The sequence below is a fragment of the Chelonoidis abingdonii genome, chromosome 3 (assembly GCF_003597395.2).
Source record: "Chelonoidis abingdonii isolate Lonesome George chromosome 3, CheloAbing_2.0, whole genome shotgun sequence".
In the NCBI taxonomy this organism is placed as follows: domain Eukaryota; kingdom Metazoa; phylum Chordata; order Testudines; family Testudinidae; genus Chelonoidis; species Chelonoidis abingdonii.
The window spans coordinates 85,129,246-85,153,948 of record NC_133771.1 but is presented as its reverse complement, the minus strand read 5'-3'; the positions used below and the strand labels follow the sequence as shown (position 1 = coordinate 85,153,948).

General features: G+C 40.3%; 1 protein-coding gene across 5 annotated transcripts in view; it reads left to right on the top strand.

The window, feature by feature from the left end:
* PDSS2 (decaprenyl diphosphate synthase subunit 2) overlaps positions 1–24,703 on the top strand; it is a 211,467-nt gene that overhangs the window by 132,136 nt on the left and 54,628 nt on the right. For all 5 annotated transcript variants that reach the window (XR_012655520.1, XM_075063862.1, XM_075063861.1 and 2 more), the window contains one exon: positions 20,626–20,700. Coding sequence is in view for 4 of the 5 variants with exons in the window: in XM_075063862.1 (XP_074919963.1) it covers positions 20,626–20,700 (75 nt within the window). In the remaining variant the exon portion in view is untranslated. The remainder of the gene's footprint in view (positions 1–20,625; positions 20,701–24,703) is intronic.

Below are 24,703 nucleotides of genomic sequence, written 5' to 3'. Positions count from 1 at the left end.
TAGGAATTTTAGCACCTTTGGTCAGACCATCTTTTCCTGAATGATCTCCATAAAAAAACCCCACAAAACCCTTAAATCTCCCATATAGGTAAAACTCACTGACTGTTGGCTGCATTTGAAGAAAAAAAATAGGATCAGTGTTCGTTTTTTCCTTTACTATTCATAGCTGAACATTTCTTCAGGAGAGGTTGAAAATTTTTTCTGCTGTAGAGAATTTAATGAATTATTTCCCTCTCTCAAATGGCTGCCTTCTACTGCCACCTCAGTGTGAGTGAGGCTACAGGACTGCCATAGGCAGACACCCCATCGGGGGCCAGGGAGGTGCAGAGAAATGTGACAGTCAGAAGCTGAGTTAAAGGAGCTTGTATGCATCTGACGAAGTGGGTATTCACCCACTAAAGCTCATGCTCCAATGCGTGTGTTAGTCTATAAGATGCCACAGGACTCTTTGCTGCTTTTAAAGGAGCTTGTTACTGGTGGTTCTCAACATAAAAGTTAAAATAATAATAAAAAAAATGTAGAGTGATACTACATATCTTCAAATCATTGAAATATCATATGTTAACATTCTCTTAGGATTTCTTGTTTGTGTGTAAAATCTTAAATTAAAAAAAACCAAGGAAATTCTCAGACAAAAACTACATTAAACTTGGCTTAAGATTGACTATATTCTAAATTAACAGTATCAGTTCAAGAAAGGGACTTGGGCATTAATGTACATAGCTCAGTGAAGGCCTCTACTTAAAGTGCAGTTGCAATCCAAAATCAAACAAGATGTTAGTATGCATAGCGAATGGCATGGAAAATGTAAAACAATATGTAAAATATTATAGTGCCTTTATATGCACCAGTGGTTCAGTTTCATCTCTAATACTGTGTGCAATAATAGTCATCTTATCTTGCAGAAGTAGAAGGGTTGCAAGAAAAGGCAATGAAAAGAATTAGAAGCATGAAAAGATTCATACAAAGAGAGATGAAAAAGATTGAAATTACTTGTAAAAAGAGGAAAATAAGAGAGGACAAATATATAAAATAATGAATGTTATAGAGAAGGTAGATCACCTCACAACACAAGAACCAGGGGACAAACTGAAAGGTAGAAAATTCAAAGCTGATAAAAGGGGATACTTTTCACTTAATACACAAATAGACTGTGAAGCTCCCTGCTATAGAATGTTATTGAGGCCAGTTACTTACAAGAATCGGAGAGAGATTCAATGTTAATATGGGTAACAAGAATGTCCAGAGTGATGAAGTTGTAACAGTTAATGCAAACAAAGGTTTGGAAGGGATAAAAACCTCATGCTTGCAGGCTTGAACCAATCTCTGTTAGGGAGTAGGACAAGACCTTTATTGGGACAAATTATACTTCATCTGCTTTCTGTAGAATTATTGCACCTTGCTTCAGAGGTGCTGATACCGTTGGAGGCAGGATAGTGGACAATGGGTTTGTTATGGTATAGAAATTCCTATATTTATACATTTCAGTAATTTAAGAGTAAAATTATCATAATTATCTCAAAATCAAGCACTACAAATGCAGGAAATCCAGAGTTAGGTTAAACTTAAAAGGCATGCCAAAATGTTAAGGTATGGAAAAGTACAGTTATAGAATACAAACAACGTTACTTGTGCTCTGTAGTGACACCACAAAGAAAGGAAAAAAAGCCATGTGTCTTTAAACATCAGTTTAATCAAATCAGAGACTGCAAATGCTGTTATGCCATAATAATAGTTGTCATAGTTGTGTGGTGTTACAATGGAGTAGAGTTAAGGCTATTTGGGTTACCCTGTGTATTTCCTTACCTTGACATTTTCTTATTTATTTAAAAATTTAACTTCCTTAACTCTGAATTTGATGGGTTTGTAATACTTGTTTTGGGGATAACTACAGTGTCCCAGGATACACAAATGTTTTTTTGTCAGATTGATTTGACATAAGAATTTTTTCCTGCCCAATCTGATCAAAGATTGAGTTTAATAATAACATATTTCTCTCCAATGAGAGAAGAACCTCTGTTGAAATGGTGAGATGAAACAGTTCTAAGTGGGTGAAAGATACTTTATATCCTTGCATGAAATACTTAAATGCTTTTACAAAAGATTTTATCTTTTTTTTTTTTTTTTTTTTTTTTTTTATCTGCTGGAAGTCAGTATTTTTTAATCTGCCCTTTTTTTAAAGCATCCTTGTTTAGCCTTTCTGATATCACCAGAGGTGACTATTCTCCTGAAAAGTGGATAAGATTGTAATATTATAGTGATGAATCTCTAATTATTACAGTATAGTGGCACCCCCCAGTGTCAACATAGCTGAGTTCATCAGCACTTTCATAATTTGCCTCTATTTTCAGATTATTCAGACCTAAATAATCATTGGTGGCAAAAACTTGCCAGATAACATTTTAGCAAGAGATCTTTTTTATGTATACAGTTTACATTTTTTCCATTTTAATTTAATTATTTATAACTGACAATAGTGTTAAAAATAAGTACAAGGAAAATCCAATTACCTGAATGGCTTAGGATATGTACCTGAAATTTGGAAAATTAGAATTTTTGAAAAACAGAATTTTAAATTTAAAGGTCACTTATGATTTTCTGGCAATAAAAGTTCAAATCATCACATTTACATCTAGTTGTATTCATGTGGTTTGGGTATGAGTAATTTTTTTATGTATGTGTATAGTTTGTGCATAAGATACTGTAGACAAACCACTGCTATAGGAATGGTGTTCATTTGGGAATTTTCAGTGTATTAGTCTCCTAAAGTTGTTTAAAACATTTTGAGATTAGTGATACATCTCTACTCCAATATAACGTGACCTGATATAACATGAATTCGGATATAATGCGGTAAAGCAGCGCTCCAGCGGATCAAAGCAAGTTTGATATAATACGGTAAGATTTTTTGACTCCTGAGGACAGCGTTATATTGCAGTAGAGGTATACTTTGCTTAGTGAAGATTACTTTCTGTAATAAGACTCTCCCCCTTATATAGATCTAGATCATGCAATTTGGAAATACCTGCATATTAGGGGCAATGCAGAAACATGCTTGAACTAAAGGCATTGGAGAATCCAGAATGCCTTCTGGAGCTACCTTGTGCACTGGGTGAGCATGCTCAAGAGATGCTGTATCCTCCTTAAAAAGAAGAGAAGTACTTGTGGCACCTTAGAGACTAACAAATTTATTTGAGCATAAGCTTTCGTGGGCTACAGCCCACTTCGTCGGATGCATAGAATGGAACATATAGGAAGGAGATATATATACATACAGAGAACATGAAAAGGTGGGAGTTGCCTTACCAACTCTAAGAGGCTAATTAATTAAGAGAAAAAGTGTTTGGAGTGATAATCAAGTATCCTCCTTGTCACTACTGTGTCGATGCTCTGGTTTGCTGCCTGTCACATACATGAGGCAGAACCATAGCTGTGCGTACTCTCCACGCTTCCTTGGCCCTGGGGGAGTCAAGAAGCAGTCCCTAGTTTCCCATGAGTAGAGAGACTGAAATTCTGACCTGCCTTTACATGAAAGGAGCAGGGAGGAGGCAAGTGCTTATTTCTATTCACTCTCCTACCCCACCCCACACAATATGTAAGGGCTAGGCAGAATTGAGCCCTAAACATTTGTTGTATGAAAAAAGCTCCTTTATATAGAAAGTTTATGTGCACTCACTGCCCTAAGAAAAATATTTGAGGAAATCCCAAGGTTAAGTAGACAATCCATTTTTCTTTGGAAAAACAGATGATGATTAATCAGTATTTTCTACTATTTTTGTACACTTGTAACACATCCTCAATGAGAACTAGCCTCTAGGACTGTTATCAAGTTGAAGTGCAAAAGCTGAATTATTAGAGGTGGTCTCCTTTCTGACTGGTCCGTGAAAGAGCTCTTTTGGGTTGCCATGAAGAACAGTCCAGCTATGTAACTACTTGGCTCTCCTTTGGAGCGTCATCAGCTCAGTCTACATGTAAATTTGCTCTTTAACCCTCAGAGTATCCTGTTGTGCCTGTTCTGTTTTGAATTCCTGGATTTCATGTTAATATGTAAGAAACTTTGTAATAGTCTCAGTCAGAAGTTAGTTGTGATAGTGTAGCTCCCACTGCATTAGAAGACATCAGTTTTCCTTGGTTCTTATCCGTGAAACTGGTGAAAATTGAGTTTAGATTTTGGTCTCTTTCTCTCCTCATGCTTTTCTATGAAAAATTAGCCAATGGATTCAAATAATGCAAAAGCTGTTGTATTGTTTCCTTCATGGACAAATTGGCTGCTGTATTTGGTGCCTTGAAGCAGAATGCTCTGCTGTGGAATGTGGAAAGATCATGAGTGAGACCACTATGAAGTTTGTCATAGATGTCACTCTGAATTCTTAGGTTCAAGATGGAAGCACTCTTTCCCACAATTACCCTGCAAAATCATCCTGAAGGCTTCTAATGCTTTGGTTGAAAGCCAGCAAGTATAAAGTCCTGGACACTGAGACTACATCAGCAGTGTCTGATCATCTAGCAAATTAGTCTCTTGACATCCTTGCAGGAGATATCCTGCAAGATTTGATGCATTGTTACTAGAATACAAGTATCTTTTCACTATTCTAGTGGTCTGTAATAAGTCTAATAGTTGAATAGCTGCTCTGAATTTTCTCATTGAAAGGCTTGCTTGTTCCCTTAACTTGCATCTGAATCTTCCCTCTACCCTGAAGCACACAGTTGAGACCTTGTATGTAGACATTATCATAACTATAAAGGGAAGGGTAACAACCCTCCTGTGTACAATACTATAAAATCCCTCCTGGCCAGAGACACCAAAATCCTTTTACCTGCAAAGGGTTAATAAGCTCAGGTAACCTGGTTGACACCTGACCCAAAGTCCCAATAAGGGAACAAGATATTTTCAAATCTTGTGGAGGGGGAAGACTTTTGTTTGTGCTCTTTGTTTTGGAGGGTGTTCGCTCTTGGGACTAAGAGGGACCAGACATCAATCCATGCTCTCCAAATCTTTCTGAACAAGTCTCTCATATTTCAGACTTGTAAGTAACAGCCAGGCAAGGTGTGTTAGCTTTATCTTTGTTTTCTCAACTTGTAAAATGTTCCTTTTGCTAGAGGGTCTGCCTTTGTTTGCTGTAACTTTGAAATCAAAGGCTAGAGGGGTTCTCTGGGCTCTTTGAATCTGATTATCCTGTAAAGTTATTTTTTCATCCTGATTTTACAGAGATGATTTTTACCTTTCTTTCTTTAATTAAAAAGCCTTTCTTTTAAGAACCTGATGATTTTCCTTGTTTAAGATCCAAGGGGGTTGGATCTGGACTCACCCAGGAATTGGTGGGACGAAAGGAGGGGGAATGGTTAATTTCTCCTTGTTTTAAGATCCAAGGGTTTGGATCAGTGTTTACCAGGAAATTGGTGGAAAAGTCTCTCAAGCCTACCCAGGGAAGGGTTATAGTACTTGGGAGGGAGATATTCTTGGGGGGAGGTAGACAGTTTCCCAGATGACTCATAAATAATTTGGGTGGTGGCAGCAAAACCAGATCTAAGCTGGTAGTTAAGCTTAGAGGTTCTCATGCAGGTCCCCACATCTGTACCCTAGAGTTCAGAATGGGGAAGGAACCGTGACAGACATAGACCAGATCTTCAATATTTCTTGCTGTCCTCATGAACTGAACAGCCATGTTTTAACCAAATCTCAGTCACATCAAAGGCACAGCAGAGCCAGGTCCTGGGGGCAGCAGTCCTTGGAGCCCTCGGGGCAATGGAAGTGCCTACTCAAGGCACACATTCTGGACTTTAAATCCTCACTGCTGGTCTCTGCTGTTGCTGCCATCAACATAACCCACACTTGTGGCCTTGATGTATCTAGTCCCAACACATAGGCAGGCCACTGTGATCCTTCTGTCCTTGATACTGATACAGCAACCTGCTATCTTTAACTGGAATGAAAGGGATGGTCTGCAAGATATTTAAGACTGATATCTACATACAAGAGAAAGAAGGGCTCTGCAGAGCCACCTATATCAGCGTCAGTGAAGAAGAAAAAAGACTTTAATTCAGAGGAACCAACTTTCATCCCACTTCAGGCGTATAGTTAAAGATCATCCAGGACCTGAAGACAAATGCATTACCTGGTGAACGGTTGCCTCTGAAGCTGAGGTAGCAGTGCCCAACCACCCTACTTTGGATCAGCTGAAGATGTGGCAGAATTCATGTCGTTTAGTGGTAATGATGTAGTTCTTACTACCCTTTCCACAACATTTTGGCGGCTGAAACAAGAGAGGCTGACTAATGGTGAAGAGCTCCATGCTTCTGAGACAAAGATGTCTCTGGAAGTAGGTTTTACCAGCTGGTAAAGTTTGCAGCCTTCTCTGGTAGCTACACAGCCTTCATTGTCAAATATCAATTCAGGTTGTGGAAGAAAGGCCCATATGTTTGGGTTTTTTTCTCTCCAAAGAGAGAAAAGACTAGTTCAGAAATTTACGTCTGAGAAATATAAAATATAGGTGCCTTTGAGATTGATAATACTCTAACAAGAACAGCTTCCGGGGGTGTTGGTCCTTGCCAGAGTATGGATGGGGCCTTCAAATGGATGTTCAAAAGAAGCTTAAGGATTTGCCTCATGACAAAAGTAACCTCTTTGTAGAAAGCGTGGGGGTTTTTTAAAGAGGAAAGACATTAAAAGAGAACATTTCCTTAGTGTGGAACTGAAATAATTTATCTGACATGAGATGAGCACTCAGTGAGATGGGGTTTGATCTCTTCACCTTACTGAAATGTGGTATGGAATCCTGTGAAGTCCTGCCTCATTCGGTACCTACATAAAGCAGGTATTGCCACATTTGCTAGCACACACCAAAATTTCACAATCTGCATGTTCAATACATCACTTTCTTTTTATAATCATGAGGAATCATTATCAGAACAGTCTTGGAACTACGTAACAGCTGCACATGCATGAATTACAATTTTAAAAACATAACCATAGACTCAAAATGTAACTTCACCAAGAAAGAATAAATTCAGGGTTGAAAGAGACCTTTAGAGGGTAACCCAGTCCCCATGGTGAGGCAGAACCAAGTACACCCAGACGATTCCTGACCATCTTTTTTTTGTCTAACCTGCTCTTCAAAACCTCCAGTGATGGGGATTCCACAACCTCTCTTACAAGCCTATTCCAGTGCTTAATTATTCATATCATTAGAAAGAGTTTCCTAATATCCAACCTAAATCTCCCTTTTTGCAGATTAAGCCAATTCTTGTCCTCTTTATAAGAACCCTTTAACATATTTAAGACTGTTATTGGGTGATCCCTCAGTTTTCTTTTTCTCAAGACTAAACAGGCCCAGTTTTTTAACCTTTTCTCATAGGTCAAGTTTTCTAAATGGTTTGTAAATTTTGTTGCTCTCCTCTGCACATTCTACAATTTATCCACATCTTTCCTAAAATATTTTGCCCAGAATTGAATCCAGTGCTCCAGCTGAGGCCTCACCAGGGCTGAATAGGGCAGAACAATTATCTCCCATCTTAACACATCACTCTCCTGTTACTACATCTCAGAATGATAGATGCCAAAAGGCGATTTGCCTCACTGAGGAATTCGTGCATGCCAAACTTCTTCTTTCTTCCTTGAACTGCTGAGGAGATAGACTTGTTTAAAAAAATCTAGATTTTTTTAAAATATAATGGAAAAATATGTAGGTGGAGGTTGAATAAGGGTTAGACTTTTATTTTTTTTTTCTTGAAGAACAATTTTCCCAAAACAATTTCATTGTCTAAAGTAGTGGAACACCTGGAAAGTTCACCCAGAAAGGTAAAAATTTAAAAAAATTGAGTAACTTTGAAAAAAAAAATTCTTTAAAAAGGAAAATCCTTAAGCAACCATAGCTATAGAGGGCACAGTGAGCCTGCGTTCAGTAGTAGAGAGAACCTGTTCTGTTTCTACTGTAACATTGTTGTAGAATAGTATAATCACAAACAGTATAGCATTGTGTACGAGAACTAGAATTAGAATTGATCAAGTCCAAGTTTTTGTGAATGAAATGTAAAAAATAAACAAAGCATAAATGGTGAAAAGTTAAATTATATTTTTGTAATTTAAAATGAATTACAGCACAAATGAATCCTTTTTTTAAACATAAAAAAAGATTTCTTTCTGGATGGCTTAGCTCCTCGCTTCTCCCCCTGCAAGGACCTGGTTATTCTTATAAGGGAGCAGATTTCCTCCCACCCAGTATGTACACTGAAACTAACTTGTCCCTAGAGAGTATTTTACCTTTGCCTACTGCATTGTAGCCCTGCTTTTTTGTATTGCAGAAAAAGACTAATAAATCTGTGTGCGATTAATGCTGTCAGTATTGCAGATGTATGTATGCACAGTCAGCTGTGGTCCTTCTCAAACAGCTGCTAATACTACTAGGAAAGATTAAGATGTGTGTGCCTGCTAAATAGAGTGATAGATTGCATATCCTGTCTTCCTGCGTTGTAGTAAAACTAGTCTTAAAAATAACCTTTGCTGGGTTTGTATTTTTAGGGAAGGGACCTATAAACTGGGAATGGCTTCATATGTAATGATATACTGTGGTGTAGAGAGAAAACAACTACAGTAAATGTTTAGAACAACATAAATGTTTAATTTTTTTTAATAAATAAGGTCTGACACTTTTGGCATCTACCTGATTTACATGGAGGCTGGGGCGTTAATGGTTTGACTTCAGCTGATACTTAATATTTGTGTTTTGTGATTTATCAGCATTTCATTTTTAGTCAGGGATCTGATCACTGCTACTCATGGTACATTAAAGTGGGCTGCTGATTTGCTAGTTTAACAAACATCTGCAGCTCTGTTTAGTCGATTCCATCTGTCAGATGCTAAATGACAGTACTCCTGAATCACATTTATTGATACAGGCAAGTCTACACAGAAAAGTTAACACCACTTAGAGATATCATCTGTGTCAGCTCAGGGCTGACCAGCTTTGACTGATTTAATCCACAAATCAATTTGTGAACATCATAGCCTAGTTTCATGTCTGCCTGAATGTAAATAGTCGGGTGGGAGGTATTTTTGTGAGTATTTCCTTTTCCTTCTCTTGCACCGTTTGAATTTCCTGCAGCTGAGTAGCTTGGGGCCCTGTAATTGTGGAACCTTTTCATTCACCACTTTATTTCTCAGTAAGATGAGCACTGAAATATAGTTATCCCTTCCAAAAGGATCAGGCTGAAGGGGTCATGCACTACTTCATGATTGCTAACTGTAGTCCCATTTACCATTAGCTGGTTGAATGGCCCATTGCAAGGGTCTGCTGTATGAGATCTGCAAATATGTTAGTACATTAGTTTCCACTGCTGAGGGAGCCCTATGGGGTGGGGGATGGAGAGTCTGTAGTCCTGCATTTGCTTATCACTGAGGAAAATGACTAAGGCCTGGCCTACACTACAGTTAGATTGATGTAAGTTGTGCATGTGTCTACCCCAGGGCCGGTGCTTTCATTTAGGCGACTTAGGCAGTCGCCTAGGGCACCAGCATTATGCCGGGAAAGGAATCTCAGGTAAGAGTGTTAATGGATTTCCCAGTGCAATATTTAAATGTACAGCTGGCACCCAACCCCAACGTAGCAGGACCCAGATATCAACTTTTCATTAATGCTCTTGTACTGATAGAAGTAGCGGTACCACAAACAGAGCTAGAGTTGTCATCTGCTTTTCATTCACTTGTAGAGTTAGCCAGGGTGGCCATCCAGAGCAGTGCATGTACATAGGGATGTTTCTTGAATCTTCCTGAGAAATCTTCATAAAATTTTCATGGAGGTGCTCTGCAATACCTTACTGAATGGGAGAAGCAACCTAGTGACAGATGATATGGAAAAAGTTGAAGTACTCAATTTTTTTTTTTATTTTTTTTTTGGCCTTGGTCTGCACAGACAAGATCAGCTTCCAGACTGCTGCTCTGGGCAGCAGCGTATGGGGATGAGGTGAGCAGCCCTCTGTGGTTAAAGAGCAGGTTAAGGAATATTTAAAAAAGTTGGACATGCACAAGTCATAGAATATCAGGGTTGGAAGGGACCACAGGAGGTCATCTAATCCAAGCCCCTGCTCAAAGCAGGACCAATCCCCAACTATGAGTCCATGTGGCCGGATCTAATGCATCCAAGGGTTCTGAGAGAGTTGGGTGATGTGATTGCAGAACCACTGGCCATTATCTTTGAAAACTCTTGGCAATTGGGGGAGGTCCTGGATGGTTGGAAAAAGGCAAATATAGCACCCATCTTTTAAAAAGTGAAGAAGGCGAATCCGGGGACTGGTCAGTCTCACCTTGGTCCCTGGAAAAATCATGGAGCAGGTCCTCAAGGAATCCATTTTGAAGCACTTGATGGAGAGAAAGGTGATCAGGAACAGTCTACGTGGATTCACCAAGGGCAAGTCATGCCTGACCAACCTGTTTGCCTTCTATGATGAGATAACTGGCTCTGTGGATATGGGGAAAGCAGTGGATGTGATTCACCTTGACTTTAGCAAAGCTTTTGATACAGTCTCCCACAGTATTCTTGCCAGCAAGTTAAAAAAGTATGCATTGGATGAATGAACTGTAAGGTGGATAGAAAGCTAGCTAGATTGTTGAGCTCAACAGGTAGTGAGCAATGGCTTGGTGTCTAGTTGGCAGTTGGTGTGAAGCAGAGTGCCCCTGGGGTCGGTCCTGGGGCTGGTTTTGTTCAACATCTTCATTAATGATTTGGATGATGGGATGGATTGCACCCTCAGCAAGTTTGCGGATGACACTAAGCTAGGGGGAGAGGTAGATACACTTTAAGGTAGGGATAGGGTCCAGAATGACCTAGACAAATTGGAGGACTGGGCCAAAAGAAATCTGAGGTTCAACAAGGACAAGTGCAAAGTCTTGCACTTAGGATGGAAGAATCCCATGCACTGCTACAGACTGGAAACCAACTGGCTAAGCAGCAGTTCTGCAGAAATGGATCTGGGGATTACAAGCTAGATATGAGTCAACAGTGTGCCCTTGTTGCCAAGAAGGCTAAAGGCATATTGGGCTGTATTAGTAAGAATATTACCAGCAGATCAGGGGAAGTGATTATTCCCCTCTATTCGGCACAGAAGCTGGTCCAATAAAAGGTATTACCTCACCCACCGTTTGTCTCCAATATCCTGGGACTGACACAGTTACAACACAATTGCATATAATATGGAACACAGATATTACAAGATTAATGCATGCAGCAACTCACAAGCATTCAATATGATCTGAATGCTTTCTTATAATTCTAATACTTATTTTTATCAATCTTAACTTTCAAATGAGCCAGACAGATTCGAGCTATGCATCTGTCAGTGTTCAACTGAGACATGGGGACCTTGGCAGGAGCTGACACCTTGTCTGCTAGCATCACAGTAGTCTTGAGAGCTCCCCCCTCAACACCGGTGGAATGCCAGACCATAATAAGAAGGAGAAAGAAGAGGACACAGATGGATCTGTTCAGAGAGATCCTGCAAGCCAGTGCTGCATTGGACCATGAACAGAGGACCTAGAGGATGAATAATGCAGACATTATGGATAGGGAAAGAGCGGACAGGAGAAAGGCCCAGGAGTCGGAGAGGAAGATGCATCAGGACATAATAGGGCATCTCTAGCAGCAAATACAAATGCTGCGGACTCTTGTTGACCTACAGGTTCAATAATCATGGGCTTGGCATTCTTTGCAGTCAATGGAGAACTCCATTTTAGTACCTCCTTACACCCTTCAGCATTCCACATGGCATTGTGGCCACATCCCTCGCCCTACCATTCTATACTGGGAGACAATATAGAGAACCAGTTTTGCATACACTGACCTTTGAGAGCCAGGGCTGCTGTACGTGTAGCCAAAATGAACTGAAATGGACATGAAATTGGAGGACTGGACCAAAAGAAATCTGGTGATTTTTCTTTCCCCGTGTTCAGTTCTGTTCTGTTAATTTATTTCAGAAGTTTTGTTGTATTTAATTGCATATTTTTGCAATGGTTACTTATTTTTGGTAAATAATTAATCTTTATTATTTCACAACATATGCAGCAGAATGTGTAGCACTCCTGAAGCACCCACTACTTGTTTTACAGGGCAGCAGAACTCAGGATTAGTCACAAACACATGTAATAATTATAAATGTACAGCAAGTACCACACAATTCCTAACAGTCCCAAAATTAGGACCAGATAGAGCACAGTCCACCCCTCCACATTACTGTACCTAACTGTTCTAAGTGCTCTTTCAAGGCCTCCCCCAGTTGCATAGCTCCATGGTGAGCTCTTCTAATAGCCTTTGTTTCTCGCCATTTGAACTCAGCAGACAGACACTCCATCTCTGCCCTCCACTGTGGTGGCAGCTTTTCCTCCTTTGCCTCACAGATATTATGCAGGACACAACCGGAAGCTATAGCCATTTGGGATATTTTTCTCACTGAGATCCACTGAGATCTGCTCTTGTGAGTAAACAACACCAAGGCTTCTTCACTCTACCAGAAGCACATTCAACTGTCGTTCTGCACCTGCTGAGCTGGTAGTTGAATCTTTCCTTGGTGCTGTCAAGGTGGCTGGTATACAGCTTCATGAGCCAGGGGAGTAAGGGTAGGCTGGGTCCCCCAGAATCACTACAGGCATTTCAACATCACCAGTAGTAATCCAGCAGTTGGGAAAGAATGGCCTGCTTGCAGCTTTCTGAACAGTTCCATGTTCTTAAAGATGCGAGTGTCATGTGCCTTCCCGGACCAGCCAACTCCGATGTCGGTGAAGCGTCTCTGGTGTCGCACTTAGTGCTTGTGTAGTCATATGAAAAGTAGCTCTATTCTTTTGATGTACTCTGCACGTGGCCAGTTGCTAGTGATCGAAATAGGCATCCGTCGTCGCGATGCTGATCATATTCATTCTGCAAACCTACTAGGCTTTAGTTGCAGTCCAATCTGGACACAATATGCGACGCTGCAAAGGCAGGGAGAGATGACCATCACTACCATTGTGCGCGCCACATTGCCTGGGGAACTCATAGTCGCAGTCACGTTGATAGGGACGAAAGCGGCTGATTTCACAGCCCTACGGGAATGGAGTCCACACTTGCGCATGCTCGACTTTGAGCAAGCCCGCAGAACATGCAGGCAGCGATATCTTCCTGGGCTCCAAGAATGCAATTCCCTACTAGGCGAGGAAGCTGGTAGCAAATCTGGCACTGCAACATTTTCACAGAGCGTATCCTGGCCAGGCAATTGATTGCCTTCTCAAGCCTGTCAGGGGTGCGTGGCTCATTCATGAATTGCCTGTTGATGGAGGGCTAGAGGAGAGACCTGGGCACAGAGATCGAAGGGAAAAGTGGCCATTGGAGCATCAATTAAAGGTTTTCGGGGCCTGCCATTGGCTTATTAGTGCCCGCAAAAGTCTGGCATGCACGATATGCCTACCAGTCAGGAGAGCTCCATTACTTCACTCCTGGGGCAGCTTAGTTTCGTGGTGAGAGTAGTCACATATAGACGAAAAGAAACAAAGCATGCGGAAACTTGGCTTTCCCAGACTGGACTCGTAATATATATCAGTGCGAGGCTGCAGGACCTAATCCAGTCAATTGGTGCAGGTTGGTGTTGGTCCGCCATTACCTATTGCTCACATTGTATCTGGGGAGCAAGGACCACGAGCCACTCCATCTGTCGGAGACTGGACTCCGAAACACCAACCCTGAACTGGTTTTCCACTGTGATCATCACCATCAGCCAATAATCTCCTGCACGAAATTTCGTCACTTTCCCCCAGTTGGCTTGATCCTGCATTTGCTCCTGTTATTCTGCAAATATGGGAGGATTCTTTGGCCTGCCTTTTGCAGATATTCTATGCTAAGAAGTGCATAGCTGTGTGGTGTCCCTGCCTTCTGTCTGGAGATAGCGGAACGGTGAGAAGTGATGTGTGGTTTTTGCGGGATTTGATGAGAACATGAACCCTTGCTCCCAGTGACTCATGTCACGACTTGTTTCTCCCCCATGAGATTCATTGCCAAAATTTCCAAAAAGAACAGTGAGCCGAGACTATGAATGATTGTGCATACTGGGAAAACTAACTTATTTAATATATACACTGTTGTATTGACGCAGCATTCTTGTGGTGACAATTCACATTGCCAATGCAGGGAGCCACGTATACACGTGCATGAGCAATATACTAATTGCAGCAGTTTTATAGGGGGGCATAACTTGCATGAATCAAAGTTCCTAGTGTAGCTGTGGCCTAAGAACTGTCTACATTAGGGATTTTTGCACCAATGTAGCTATGCTGGTGCAAACCCTTAGCATAGATGCACTGTACCAGTGTTTAAGTGGGGCTTTCACAGGTGTGACTTATCCCCTGTTGCAAAAATCCCTAATATAGGTAGGCCCTAAGATATTTGAAAATTAATAAAAAAAAACACGATAGAATTAAATGCTGTAGCTTATTTTTATATTTAGGTAGCTAAATAGAGCTTCTCTTGCAACCCAGAGGAATATCTATCAGTGATATGTTTACATTGCACCTTGTACGTTACTGCAGTAAGTTCCATTATTAATATTCTGAGGATACATGTCAAGCTGTTGATATCCAAGAAGGATTAATGACTATTGCCAGAAAGATCATGCTTTTTTTTTCATAGTGTAGTTGGACTGAAAGTGAGGGACAGCTTTTAAAAGGGGCATGGGGGGAGTAAGTAAAATGATGAATCTGGGAAGCAGTTAACTTCAAAACAGTATGTTATAGCCAGACGCATTTCTTTACCTGTGTGACTAACCACACCTCAGATAATTAAAAGGGAAAGGATTTTAAAATCCAGCTACTTAGCACATGAGGCTATTCATTTATTTTTTGCATTTGTTTTTGAACAGTCAAAATCAGTTAATCCTATTTCACTTCCAGTTTTTTAATGTTGCAGTGTTCGTGTTTCGAACACTGCAGAGGAATATTTGTTTAAAAGTTGTTTTCATTGACATTTTAAATGTGAAAATATTTCTAAATATAAAACCGTGTTTCGAAAAGTTTAAATTCTGAGTCAAATATCAGTTGAAGTCTCTCTCTCTAATTTTGACCATTTAAAGTTCCTAACTATCTTAGACTACGTCTACACTATTACTTATGTCAGTATAACTTATGTCACTTAGGGATCTGAATAAGCCACCCCTGAGTGACATAAATTACACCAGCCTAAGCACCAGTGTCAATGTGGATAGCACTGTGTCAGTGGGAAGCTCTCCTGCTGACATAGCTATTGCCACTCACTGGGGGTGAATTAATTAAGCCGACAGAAGAGCTCTCTCCCATCCACTTAGAGTGGCTACACTATAAAGCAGGGGTAGGCAACCTATGGCACGGGTGCCGAAGGCAGCACGCGAGCTGATTTTCAGTGGCACTCACGCTGCCCGGGTCCTGGCCACTGGGCCGGTGGGCTCTGCATTTTAATTTAATTTTAAATAAAGCCTCTTAAACATTTTAAAAGCCTTATTTACTTTACATACAACAATAGTTTTGTTATATATGATAGACTTATAAAAAGAGACCTTCCAAAAACTTTAAAATGTATTACTGGCACGCTAAACTTTAAATTAGAGTGATTAAATGAAGACTTTGCACATCACTTCTGAAAGGTTGCCGACCCCTGCTATAGAGCTTACAGCATGCAGCTGGGCTGCCATAAGCTCTCTAGTGTAGCAATAGCCTTACTCTCCATCCTTTTCATATGTAGACGCCTCCTCTCTTTTTCAAGTGTGTTCTTACGTCATCAGCAGGAGGTAGGACCAGCCACAACTGCTATCTGAGCAGCTTCTTTGAAAGACCAGCAGCCCAAAGAGAGAGAGTAAGGAGGAGGGATTGACCAAAGGAGAGAGAGAATTGCTTGTGTCCCTCCTCAAAAGAAATATGGGAAAGCTTAGAAAGGTCCTCGGATAGAAGAGAGAAGCTGAGAAGGAATAGGAGGAAGGAACAATCTAGCTTTCCTCCTGCTTCCCCTCTCCCCCCCCCCCAAAGAATTTGGTGGGGTTTGTGGAGACCACTTAGTTCTAAAATATACAGTTCTAAAACATCCAAAGCTGAAAGAGACAGCTGGGTGAGGGAGGGGCACTAGAAGAAGCTGGCAGCACTGTAGGAAGAAGTTGGGAAAACACCCTTCAGTAAAAAGATGGCAAAGATATCTGGAAATAGGGAGGAGAGGGGTGTGGAGGAGCTTAACAAGCTAGTTATAATGAAATGGGCACTGAGTACTAAGCTCCCTGTTCCTGTTGTTGCCTGAGTGGCCCATTGTTGTTCCTCCTAGCGGCCCTTTGATCTTACAGGGATGAGAGAGGAGATGAGGACTCATGCTTTCACCCACCAGGGCATTTGCAGAGAAAAGGCTTGGTGAACACACAAGCACTTTCTTGTTTCCCTCTATTTTCTGGAGGCAGATCACAGGGCTGCTAGGAGAGTTCACATAGCTTGGTGGGGCTCTTAAGGAAAAAATTCAGGACCAATTTAATTATGAACAGATTACAAATCTTCCTGGTCAGTGATTCCCACCCTGCCGATGTCACTGCTGTATTTGGGATAGGAGTTTTTCATCATCATCTTAGGCTGCTACTCTAGGGGTACGTCTACACTGCACGATTATTTCGAATTAGCTTAAACCGATATTACAAAACAGATCTAATAAAATCGGTTTAGCGCGTCCACAGTGGGATCCTGAAATCGATTGTTTGCGTCCATGGTCCAAAGCTACCATCGATTTCAGGAGCGGTGCACTGTGGGTAGCTGTTCCTCAGCTATCATAGTTCCACTTCGTGTTGAGAGCACAGTGCCTGATGGGCAGAAAACATTTCCCGGTGGTGCTGGTACAGCCTCACCCTCTTTGTTGAAGGCAGCAGACAACCTTTGCGCTTTTTCGCGGAGTGCATTGAGCAAACCGCATAGCAAGCAATCTTTCCCTTTTTTTTCACATGGTGGGGGGAAATAAACTGAGGAGCTGTTCCTGAACACGCCAGACACTGTGTTTGAACCTACAGACATTGGAGCTCAGCAAGAATGCAATAATTTTCAGAGACTGCTGTGAACTGTGGGTAGCTGGAGTCCTCAGTACCCCTCCTCCTTCATGAGCGTCCATTTGAGTCTCTGGCTTCCGTTACGCTTGTCACGCAGCGCTGTGTATCTGGAGTTTTTTCAACGCTTTGGCATTTTGTGTTCTGTAACGGAGCGTTTTACAACAGATTTGTTCCCATACAGCGATAGACCTAGATCTCCGTACGTCTATGCTGGAGCTCTTTTCGATTTCAGACTGGCATCGCAGTGTGCTATCAGAGTCCACGCTGGGCAAGCAGGAATGTAATTCAAAAGTTCGCGGGGCTTTTCCTGTTTACCTGCCGCTGCATCCGAGTTCAGATGCTGTCCAGAGCGATCAGTGCTGACTCTGGATGCGCGCCGGAGGCCAATAACTCGATTTCCGTCACATGAACCTAATCCAAGTTATCGCTATCGAATTTAGCGCTACTCTCTCATTTGAGAGTTCCGAAATCGATTTAAGAGCGTTTACTCGATATTAATGACGACGTATGTGAACGGATACAGCGTTAAATCGTATATCGGCCATTAAACAGATTTAAAGTCGCAGTGTAGACCTGGCTAGTTTCTGAGTGGGATCCACACATGCTTCTTTTCTTCCTTCTCCCAGCTATGACTGTTAGAACTGGGAGAGTTTTCCTCAACCTCCCTCAGATTTATTAGGTTAAGGAAAGGTTAAGTGCTTGTTTCCCATCCCACCATGCAGGTGAAATGGGAGGAGAGCTTCCATAGCCCTGCACTCCTCAAGCTTCTCAGATAATTGAGGGGCACAAGACACTACACAGCTGCTTCTCCTGTCCATTCTGCTTTGGCTCTGTGGATGCTGCTCTTGAAGCAGGAGCAACTATTAAGAGTTAGTGGCCCATACCCTGCTCATGGTGGAACCTGGCTAAGAGGGAGCTAAAACATATCAAAGTGAAGACAGATGAAAGGTCAGGTGTGGCCCCTAAATAGTCAAATTAAGATACAACTTTCTTTTATCAACCCTGATCTTCAAAAAAGATGTCAGTGTGTGGAATAGGCAGTGTGGGGCTAGTGGATAGACCTGGCTGGGACTCAGGAGACTGTCTTCTAGTCCTGGCTCTGCAGTGGTGGTGCATTGAGCAAAGTCACTTCACTCTTTGTGCCTCAATTTCCCCATCATTAAAATAGGGATACTTGTTGATCTTGCTACTTGTAAATCAGTATAAGGAGCTTGATATTATTTGTTTGACCATTTAAATGCTGCTGACCCCAGCTTGTGTTTTCTTTTCTTTAAAACCATTTGGGACACATTTAGAAGCATAACTGGTCTTGTTTTCCATGGCTTTCCCTGCAGCCCAAAGCTCCAGCCCACTGATGTTGCACAGCAGGTGCTTTTTCATAGAGCAGATTAAGATCTGATGAACTGACAGTCTTTTAAAGACAAATGTCCCATCCTGGTCTTGAAAATAAAAGTTGTGATCCCTGCCAAGGGTCTGTGTGATCTTGTAGGGATTTTTTTTTTAAAATATATGGAAATTGAGTGCTTTCAGGGTGTGGATGAAAGGAGGCAGCGTTTGTGATATTACTAGCATTTAATATCTTGCACCTCATATATAGTAGTGGTTTAAACTCTATTTTATGTATATAGTCGCCTAGAATTCTATCAACAGAAAAAATACATAATATAAATTGCAAGAAATTTAGGCACAATTTTCATAAACATTTTCATGGAGATCATTTTAGTCACTTAAGTCAGCAAAATTGTCATTTGCTAATGGAATTGTGTTTTGGGGGCGGGTGGGAAGAGAAACCCCAAAACAGAATGTTTCATTTAGTCCTGCTCAGTTTAGAGTTTCAGAGGAGTGAGGAAAAGGTCTGGTTATCCACAGCCAGATGCATTGTTAAAAGTTCATACTATCACTTTGACATTTAGAGTAGGACTCAATGTCTTTGTAAATTCGTCTTCGTATTACCAGTATAGGTCTATGAGCTCAGACTGTTTCACAAACCATAACATTTTTTAGTGAGTGATTGATCTGTATTATGTGTCTCAGCCATCAGAAGAATCTTGGGATGTTGCTTGTATAAACTGTAATACAATCTGATGCTGGGCATTTGGTTACAGACTTTCATAGACCTATTGGCGATACTCAATCCTCCTGGATTTGGGAATAGGGTTTATCTGATACCTTCAAAAAAAGCCCCTCATTTTCTCTGTTCCCCGCTTAAATAACTCAACACATCTGGTAACACTGTAGGATCATTGTCCTTTCAGTTCCTCTGCAGCTCATATTGCTACAATATTTCTTAAGCATCTGGTTACCTAAATGGCAACATGATTTTTTTTTGATTTTTTTTTTGATTTTTTAGGAGACTGTTTTTATAGTCTTACAAATTAACCCATATGCATCACAAGGAGAAAAAAAAGCCGCTAATGAGCACCGTTTCTAAAGTTATCTCTCTCTCTCTGTAGGCATATGTATCAGAACTAGTGTTTTAAAAAGTTTTGTTGCAAATACTGAAAGCTAGCATCAGAATGTGTGTTTATTAGCAAACAAAGCATGCCTCAGCATTGACATTTCTGTTTGGGGCTTTATCATGTAGCTTAATGTCTTCAATTACAAGAATGATACAAGCTGAAACAAAATCCTTTAATTCAATAAGAACTAGACTGAATTTTAGGAAGCAAAGAGGGGAATCAGATATAGAATCATACGCAGGAAATTAAACATTCAAGAAATTAAAACTTTGTGAGCACAACTTAAAGGGATAGCCTTAAGGTGTGCTCATTTGAAATGGCTGCATTTAATTTTACAGTAAATCCCAGTATTTTGTTCCAATTAAGACAGTTCATGCACACAGTTCTAAATTGTACAGTAGTTCCAGTGAGACTATGGACTGCTTGTTTTACATTCTGGATCAAGTTCAGATTTTTAGGCTTCACTTGAATGAAATAAAAAGTCTGAAGCCTGAAGATAATACAGATTGATAAATCTGATTTAAACATTCCTGTGTTGCAGACTGTTTCTCTCTGAGTACAGCTGACCCTTAGGCCATGCACTAAATACATCCACAAAGCATTCCCAGTACACTCAAATACCAAATGATCACATTTGAAAGGTTAGCTTTCAATGAATTCTGACTTTTTCTGTATTATCAGTGAAGATTAGAATTTTAGCAGCTCCCAGTGAGGTATATAGTGAAATCTCTACTTGGCAGCAAAAAACCCCAACAAACCCAGATGAGATTATTGTCTCATATTCATGAACAAGGATTTATCCTTGTGAGGATATACTCTATAGTTCACACTCTTAGGAAAATAAATATTACTTGGTTCTCATTTGTATTAACTTAAAGCTTTGATAGAAAGAGAGAGGACTTTGCTTGAGGTTCCAGTATGAAGATTTGGATCTGGTTTCTTTCTCATTAGTGGCAAAAATAATCTTGCCAGAATCTCTTCTGGTAGCCCATGAAGTCTTTCGAAGCCATGATCCTGCAAGGAATGTTAGTAAGGCTTCTAGGCACTCTGTTGACAATCAGGTAATTGATCATATTTAAAAAATAATTTTGGGGCTTTTTGTTTTGTTTTCCAGGTTGTGGAGCTCATATCAAGTGCAATTGGTGACTTAGTGCAAGGAATATACTATGACAATTCTAACTTATCGGAGGTAAGACTTTTGAGTCCTTGCACTTGACTCAAATGGTTTGTTTTAAATAAATGTGTGTCAACAGTAAATAGTATGATAACTTTTTTGTTTGTTTAAAGGGAAGTGGGAAAAGGACTAATTACAGTTCCAGCAAGCTTCAGAAATACTTTTATTATAGCACCTCAATTCTGCCATAATGGGTGATGGGCATCACTAGAAATGCTTAGAGAGAGAGAGATTCTGTAATTTTTAATTAGTAAACAAAATTGCAGTTACCATGGACACTACACATACCTCAGTTAATAATGCCTCTGGTAAGGGTTCTGTTAAAACAATCGCATAGGAATACCTGAAAATAGTGGGCTGGAAACATTCATTAGTATTAAAAGGTTTAAAAAATGGGGACCAACATGTCTGTGAACTGGTGGACAAATACATTGTATATGTACATTTTGCTAGTTCACGTAATTTTTTATATCCTGGCTGCTTCAGTGTATGCAATTTGCAGCCACAAGCCAAAATTTAAACCAGGACCTTTCTGCTCCTAAATCTAGCAGCTTTATTAGGTGAGCTAAATGGAAGTCTCATGCTGAGGCACAAGGAGCTGTGCTATGCTCCTGTTTTTAAAAGTCATTCTTGCATGTATCACAGACAGTGATTGACCTGGTAAAAGAAAATGGTTCAATCATTTATATGACTCTGAGGTGCAAAGTTTATTTCAAAGACAAATACAAATATGCCACCCTACTGTTGTTACTTTGCTGCATGGCAGGAACTCTGATGAAGTGCTTTGATTCTCTTGATTAAACTGGAATTAAGATTTTTGATTCATTTAACAGAACTTTCAAAGAAGTGTTTGGCTACGCTTATTAAAGTGATTTCATTTTGGCAGAATAGTAAATTAAGAAATCTTGTTTCTTTTACCATGATTATCTCTTAACACTGTGTGTATTAGGAAGTTCATATTTTAGATTCCTCATTATTATTATCTCTTCATTTCACCTAATAGCATGTTTTTACTCTATCAAAAAGCATGGATTTACACTATTAAGATGATGTGTGTGCATATGCACATTGTAAGCTATGATATTTTTTAAGTGGAGCATATTAATAGAAAAAAACCAATCTCAGATGGGCAAGCCATTTCAGAAATATTAATCTTAAAGGAATAACATTGGAGGCAAGATGGCTTGGGGGATAAGTGATGGCATATGGAGCCTCTCACTTGTAAGTCTTCAGTTTAAAATAGAGCTCAGGTTAATCACTGCTATTTTGTTGTTCAGAGCAAGTGAAATGAGTTATCTCAGTTTAGTTCCAAGTGGATATAAGTCTAGATCATATAAATTACCATCACACTTGGGATCCCTGTTAGTGGTAGTCCTACATCAGCCAAAGGTTAAAAGGGCATGGAGAATGTCTTATTCTCTCACTCTAGAAGTTATCCCTCTAGGTTAGGATTGAGGCACATGAGCAAAACTATGTGGGAAGTTTGAACTACTTCTGCACCTGCTATACCTAATCCAGAGGTAGCCAACCTGTGGCTCCAAACCCACATGCAGCTCTTCAGAAGTTAATATGCGACTCTCTGTATAGGCACCGACGGCGGGGCTGGAGCTACAAATGCCAACTCTCCAATGTCCTGGGGGATGCTCACTGCTCAATCCCTGGCTCTGCCAAAAGCCCTATCCCCACTCCATCCCTTCCTGCCCCTCCCTCTCCCTTGCTGTGCCCTCAGTCATCCCCCTTACTCCCCCACCCCCCGAGCCTCCTGCACGCCACGAAACAGCTGACTGAGAAGTGTGGGGAGGAAGATAGAGGCGCTGATCAGCGGGGCTGCTGGTGGGCACTGGAAGTGGGGTGGAGGAGCTGATGGGGGTGCTGCTGATGTATTACTGTGGCTCTTTGGCAATGTACATTGATAAATTCTGGCTCCTTCTCAGGGTCAGGTTTGCCACCCCGACCTAATCTGTAGACAAACAGATGACTTCAGTCTTCCAGTTTGCCAATTAAGCTACCTCTCTCAAGCTCTATATGCAAGGATATATTTTAAAAGGAAAAGCATATTTTTATTAATACAAATATGTTAAAAGAACTTTTAAAATTGTATTTTATATAAGCCAATCCAGTTTTTCTAAATACAACCAAACCTCATCTATGTTTTACTTAAAATAGCTTTTTTTAAAGGGTAAAGTTCCATAGTTGACTTTAGCAATGGGGCTGCTTCACTGTGATTTCATTTGCACATTTTAGATTAACCACATCCTCTGTATTACTAGAACTGTTCTCAACTTTTTTGGGTGTCTGCCATTGCAGCAAGTCTTAGTCCTATTTCTCTTTACTTGGCGGCATGTTGGTCTGAGGGCTGTGTCAGGAGACAATCATACTACCTCAGAAGAATTTGAAAAATGGAATGTTCTACAACACTTATAAAGCACTCAACAAGCACAGGTTATGGGAAAAGTGTAAGACACTGAGCCCAGCTGCACAATGTCAAGTTAAACATACCAAAAGAATGGTTTTGTTTTTATAGTAAGCAATGAGCTATTCTGTCTGGCAAGAGTTGGGAGTACTAAAAGAAACCAGATTAATTTAAACATAATTAGTACATTGTAATAATATAAATTAACACATAGTATAGTATCTAAAGATTAGACTTTTAATTGGTCAGATATGGCCACCAGTAAAGCCTATATCAAACAATTGTGTGATCTACTGGTACTTTACTTCCTTTATGGTCTATTCAACCAGTTGGAGAACAATGAGGCTTGTTTCATAATTACACATATTACCTTTGCTAGCTTCCCCACACTACTCTGCCAGTGCAGCACCCCTTTCTGCCTGCATCCATGTCCTGGACATGTCTTGAGCAAACATTGCCACATATACTACTTTATTTGGTGGTCCCATCTTAGTTGCAACAAAAAGGTCACAATGTGACCAAATCTACAATCTGATCTGAAGTTACCAGATGTAAAACAGTAATGTAATAATTTACCATGTCACTGCAATCTCCAGTGTCAGATAACTTCTGTTTCTTATATAGAGATGTTAGTAGATAACATTCTTCATAATAGAGACTCTTCTGTTATGAATTTGGAGAAACGTAATATTTTTTAAAGTCTGAGGCAGAAAAATTGGGCTTCAAGTGAGATGTATGACCATAAAATGGTGCTTACAACCATCATGTGCTATACAACATTTTGTTCAACACCTTTTGTTCAACAGTCTGTGGTGAGCTGCTCTAGATGTCCATTTTGTTAGATTTAAGCTATTTTTTACAGTGAACTACATAATTTGCCATAATTCACTCTTCTCTGACACATTAGGCCTATGGTCCCTTGGAATGTTTTTGTTATACCATTATGGGATGACCCTTTATAAAGATTAAATGTATTTTTGCCCTGAGCAGATTGGCCTTTATAGACTCCTTGAAGACATTTATTGGATGCAATTATATGACAGCGCTGACTATCATTTTTCCTTTGCAAAGCCATACGTAATCCTGTGACCAGCCCATTTTATCACTTTTTAGTTGACCATTCTTCATCATCATATTTGTATAGTGAGTAAAACCATTATGTAACTGAAATGGGCAAATAAAGATTCCTCCCTTTCTCTGTTATTCTAAATACTTTAAACCAAAAGCTATAGGTTTTAGTTGCAAATGCAGCCTAAAGTTTAGTTTTATGAGTGTGAGTGGAAGAGATTCTCCCAATTGTCTTCCATTTTCTCAAACTTACATCTAGTTGAAATTAAAAGTTCGAACCAACCAAGGTGCCTCTTACACACTGTGGACTGCAATGAATAGCAGTGTCAAAGTGGTCTTTTTTTTTTTTTCTAGGAAGGGAGACCTATGTCCAGTGCACTCTCTCCGTGTAGCTGCTAACAGAATAAAGTATGCTCTGCTGCACAAACAAAAAGTGAGAACTGAGTTTTCCCGACAGGGCTATCATCCTAAGCTGAGCAGAGGTGGGATCAAATAAGTGGATTTTCTTTGAAACGGGACACACCACAAATGAAACTC